General features: G+C 48.0%; 1 protein-coding gene across 1 annotated transcript; it reads left to right on the top strand.

Annotated features, from left to right (window-relative positions):
- The first annotated feature begins 2,997 nt into the window (after nt 1-2,997).
- Nucleotides 2,998-3,576, top strand: LOC135370479 (uncharacterized protein K02A2.6-like). The gene has a single exon (XM_064604228.1). The coding sequence runs from the start codon at nt 2,998-3,000 to the stop codon at nt 3,574-3,576; it is 579 nt and encodes a 192-aa protein (XP_064460298.1).
- The last annotated feature ends 2,220 nt before the right edge of the window (nt 3,577-5,796 follow it).

Here is a 5,796-nt window from a genome sequence, read left to right on the forward strand (position 1 = left end):
CGCAAGGTGAGGGAGAAACCGTTACTGTTTTTGTTGCCGAACTCCGTGAAATCGCTGACCGCTGTGGCTTTGGTGCTGCGCTTGAATGCAACTTGCGCGACAGATTTGTCATCGGAATTAAGGATAAGAGCGTCCAGAAAGTTTTGCTGACGAAGCCCAAGACCTTGACGCTCGCACAAAGTGTTGAGATTGCTACGGCAGCGGAGCTTGCAGCTCAGAGCTCTAAGGAACTTGAGCCGAGTGCGGCATCCGCGTCAGGTGTCAATGGAGCCGTCAACGCGATTCGCAAGCAAAGCAAGCAAGAACGACAGCCGAAAGGCTCACAGAAGTCGTTTTCGTGTATCAGGTGTGGAAGCAAAGAGCACAAGCCTCCAAACTGCCCGTTCAAAGACAAAGAGTGCTTCCGATGCAAGAAGCGCGGACACCTCGCTAGTCAATGTAAGACAGGACAGCAAAAGATCTCTTCAAAGCACCAATCCAACTCCTTGGAACTGGTAGAAGACAAAGACAACCACGCTGAGACATCTCCTAAGGAAGAATGCTTCGCTAAAGGGACCATCTTCAAGTAAGGTGAAGCCAATCATGCTCAAATTGAAGTGGGCTGGGGTTGTGTTAGATATGGAGCTCGACACAGGATCTCCAGTTTGCGTGATCAGTGAAGACGTCTACAAGAGGCATGCCACGGCATGGCCGCCTATTTCGCCATGCGACATTAAACTGTCGTGCTACCTTGGAGCTTTGCCTGTTCTCGGTGTTCTCAGACTACCAGTTGAACACCTGGGCAGAGAGGTTGACGGACAGCTATATGTGGTCGACTGCTCCGGACCAGCCTTGGTAGGGACCTTATAGACGCCTTGAGTATTCTGGATCACAACATCAACGTCCTGCGAACACCGCATGATGCCACGATCGGAAACTTATTTCTTACTTCACTTCTTACTAAACTTACTTCAGCGACTTATTTGAGCCTGGCCCAGGGGTGATGAAAGGATAACCTGTACATCTTCACCTGCGTCCCGAAACCACGCCAAAGTACTTCAAAGAACGATCTCTGCCTTACGCATTGCGCGACAAAGTAGCAGAAAAGCTAGACAGACTGTCAAATGAAGGGATCATTACACCTGTCAGCCACTCGCTCTGGGCGACGCCAGTTGTACCTGTGCAGAAGAAGGACGGTTCAGTGCGTATTTGTTGTGATTTTAAGGTTACACTTAATCCGGCATGCACAACTGGACTGTACCCGCTGCCAAAGGTGGATGACTTATTCGCTTCAATGGGAGGAGGCTATTGGTTTTCAAAACTCGACCTCCGCGATGCATACTTGCAAGTTCCCCTTGACGAAGAGTCACGTAAAATTGCAGTTATAAGCACGCACAAGAGACTGTACTTTTACAACAGATTACCCTTTGGCATTGCATCGGCGCCCGCCTTGTTTCAAAGGGAAATGGAGTCTATGCTACGCGGCATACCAGGATGTCAGGTATACCTGGATGATGTCCTAATTTCTGAGAAGAAGGACGAATTCGGTCAGACTCTAAAGAAGGTATTCCAAGTATTCAGGGAGTACGGTGTCCGTCTGAAACGTGAGAAATGCGAGTTCGGCAAAGAACAGGTGACGTACATGGGTCACACAATCGACAGAAATGGTCTGCATCCGTCAGAACTAAAAGTTGATGCAATTTCCAAGGCTATGCCTCCGAGGAATGTGACGGAACTACGTTCTTTCCTGGGACTGTTGACATATTACCGAAGTTTCCTGCCTAACATGTCAACGCTACTAGCACCCCTGTACGCATTGCTGGTACAAAATACCCGCTGGCGCTGGGGAAGAGAAGAAGCTAAGGCTTTCGAAAATGCCAAGAAAACACTCGTAGAAGCGGAGTTCCTCGTACACTTTGATCCGTCGAGGGACGTCATCCTCGAATGTGATGCATCACCGTACGGCTTGGGAGCAGTACTTTCACACAACATTGATGGCGTCGACAGGCCCATCGCGTTCAGATCAAGAACACTAAGTGATGCAGAGAAGAACTATTCTCACCTGGAAAAAGAAGCTATCATTTTCGGCATCACAAAATTCAGGGACTACCTACTGGGAAGAAAATTCGTCCTGAAAACTGACCATCAGCCACTGGTGGGACTTCTTGGTGAAAACAAGCCTGTACCGACGGTAGCTGCAGCAAGGATACAGCGTTGGGCTCTGATACTGGCTGGCTACCAATATACACTGAAGTACAAGGCTGGGACAAACAATGGAAACGCTGACGCTCTTAGCCGGCTTCCGGTTCAGTATAACGTGCACCCAGATGGAACAAGTGACACAGCAATCAATGCTCTCGACATGTTCGACGTGAGCCCAATATCGGGGAAGCAGCTTGTGGACATCACACTCAAGGACCCAATTATGCAGAAGCTGAAAGCTAGGATTGTGAAGGACTGGCCTGCAAAACTGGACGACCCGGATCTAGAACCATACTGGCCGAGACGTCATGAACTATCTGTTGAAAAAGACGCGACACTGCGTGGATAGCGCATATAGTGATACCAGAGCGAGCAAGAAACGCTCTGCTCGCTTCACGGCACACACCAAGGAATTAATGCAACCAAAGCATTCATCAGAACCCTGATTTGGTGGCCAGGAATCGACCGAGACGTGGAACAACGAGTACGTTCGTGCCCGATATGCCAGCAGGCGGCATCATCACCACCATCTCAAGAGCCACTGCCATGGCCATCGTCCGCCGAACCGTGGACTCGCATACACATGGACTATGCGGGCCCCATTGAAGGGAAAATGATACTAGTCGTTGTGGATAGTCATTCTGGCTGGATAGAGGCTATCCCGGTAAAATCTGCAACTGCAGAAGTGACCGTTGTTCATCTCCGAGACATTTGTGCCCGCTTCGGAATACCAACGTGCATTGTATAACTGACAACGGCACCACATTCACAGGTGCGGCCTTCCAAGAATTCGTAAAGAGCAATGGGATTCGCCACATGCGAACAGCTGCTTATCATCCGCAGTCAAACGGACTTGCAGAATGGGCTGTTAGAAGCGGAAAAGAAGCTCTTAAGAAGCTGACGGACGGACCCCTGGAAATCCGGCTCCAACGCTGGCTACATAACCACAGAAGGACACCATCAGCTGCCCATGGGGGAAAGGCTCCTGCGGAAATGTTATTCAATTTTCTGCCACGTAGTCGCTTGGATATAATCAAGGCCGATGTGCTCAAAAACCAAAAGACAACCCAGCAAGACGTGGACAGTCGTTTGAAACCTGGAGCACCTGTCTACGTGCGCAAACAATGCGATCGACCGGGATGGATGCCGGGTATCGTGCTTGAGGGCGTAGGAAGTCGCATGGCTAAAGTGCAAACGGCCCAGGGTATTGTCACACGCCACCTTGACCAGATGCGAACCCGCTACGGCGCAGATACCGCGGTTTCCGAAAGTGATACAGCTCACGCATCCGACCCATCCAACGCGGCCCATGACGCCACAGATGACACATCGGAGTCGACAGAAACCGAAGGACATCGATATTCGCTCCGACCGCGACACAGGTCACACCACTGACCACTTTTCATGGGTGGGAAAGAGTGCTGCGTACGCCGCATAGCAACCGATCATGTGAGCGGTTATTCGAGACACACACACCTGCCCGAAACACTTGAGGCCTGACGCTGTCAAGTGAACTTTGTTCTCCCGCACTCAAGTGTAAACGTGAGACGAACGCTAAAAGGCAGTCTCCTTCGAACTATCAGCCGGTACACACGTACCTTATGTATTCTCTAAAGTAATAAACTGGACCTCCATGTAACATTTCCTTTATGGGTAAGAGTGTTACGCGGAGTTATGTTGTTGGAAAGTCAATACACAACGTTCAGGAATCGTAGAGCCACAATGATCCTCCAACGTTGCTCTGCAATGTTGCGTAATCATTGGTGAATGTCAAGTAACGTTGGTTCACTTTGGACAGTGCTGTAGGATCGTTGGGCCGCAACGTTGCTCAAATGTTGACCTTCCATATTGCTTGAACATTGCTGAATGTCAAGTAACGTTGTTCCACTTTCGATAATGTTGCAGGAACGTTGCGAAATGTTGATAAACGTTGCCCCACATTGGACAACATTCGCAATGTTGCAGCAACGTCGAGGCCACAATATGTGCTCCTAGGGATGCTGGAACCGCTTGGGGCGTATATCAGGGCCTCGCGCTTGTGGTTTCACGCCCTGGAATAGGTCTCTTCCTGTTTGTAAACAAATGACGTCGTGCTGTTCGACAGCGCCACCGATTTGGTAGAGTTGAACTACGCTCGAAGCTAGAGGGCGAACGCGGTCGCACCCGAAGGCCACGGTCTTGAAAGGGACTACGATGCGACCTTCGGTCCTATTTTTCTTTCAATAGGAGGCAGCGAGCAAACGCCCATTCGTGGAACCCAGCTCTCCCCTTCCGATCTGTTTCGGTTTCAGTCTGTCTACCAACGTCATGATGACGTTTGTCGAGCTCTACCCGAGAAACGTCATCATGACTTTGGTAGACACACCGAAACCAAAAACAGATCGGAAAGGGAGAGCTGGGTTCCACGAATGGGCAATCGTTCGCTCCTATTGAAAGAAAAGCAGGACCGAAGGTCGCGTCCTTTCAGAGACCGTCGTAATCCCCTCAAGACCGTGGCTTTCGGGCGCGACCTTGTTCGCCACTAGCTTTGACCGTAGTTCAACTCTACCAAATTCGTGGCGCTGTCGAACATTATGACGTCATTTGTTTACAAACATAGTGACAGTTTTTCTCAGCAGGCGCTTTTAACGGATTTCTTTCATCCGTAAATTGTAAATAAAAAGTAGGGTTTAAATAATAAATTGTGTCGGTAAAACAAAATAAATTGAATTTAAATATCCGCGCCTTCTATAAATAAGACTGAGCCAAACAGAGTTCCTTTATGAAAGGCTTACTTCGATCATCATCCATGTTGCTCGTTAATATGATAATTCGCATTATGACCAAAATCGGTGGGAAAGGCCTTGGTCATATTAACGAGAGTTCACTGTAGTTTCCGCTCATTGAGACAGCGAAATTTCACATTTTATATCTCAAAGTACGTTCGCTTCATTGGGTGTTTAATAGGGACGACGGATTGAACAATGGCTGGCTCCAATTCTGCAATTTCGCATTTCTAAAAAAAAATAAAAATAAAAATCTGAACAAGTTATTAATGAATTTTTAGCTAATGACTCGTCAAAGTAGTTGTAAACGTCGTCCTACAGGATATTCGCTTGGCCGTATCACACACTTGCTAAAACGGCATATATTTTTCTCTGCTAGTTTTTTAAGATAAAAAGTATGCCATAGCAACTCGGGTCAACGTACAGAACATCACATTTCTTCGCTGCGGCTCCCTCGATATCATTATACAAGCGTTGTGTGTGCACCACTCGTGGTCAATTCGTTACCGCTGTGTCTTCAACGCAGACAGTTAGCATTATCATAATGCTGTACTTCACTATAGACATAATGCCATCATGCCTATTGCACTTTGACGTATGACACGTTATGCCCCAGCCGCCCTAGCAGATTGTCGTAGCAGACGACGTAAACCATCATCGTCATCACACTTTTTCTGTTGCGCATGTCAAAATTTTCGCGAGTTCAGAAATAGTGCATTAAAGTATTTAAAACTAGTGCTATACACTGGGGTTTTATTGTTCTTAGACATATTATTACGGTATTTTATCCCTTTCTACACTTTGCGCTCCCCAACGACATCGGCGCCATTCTTTCTTCAATGGCGGTAAA

The sequence above is a fragment of the Ornithodoros turicata genome, chromosome 10 (assembly GCF_037126465.1).
Source record: "Ornithodoros turicata isolate Travis chromosome 10, ASM3712646v1, whole genome shotgun sequence".
Classification (NCBI taxonomy): Eukaryota; Metazoa; Arthropoda; class Arachnida; order Ixodida; family Argasidae; genus Ornithodoros; species Ornithodoros turicata.

Excerpts from the sequence above, each read along its gene's own strand:
- LOC135370479 (XM_064604228.1), top strand. The coding sequence starts at position 2,998 with ATGCGAACAGCTGCTTATCATCCGCAGTCAAACGGACTTGCAGAATGG.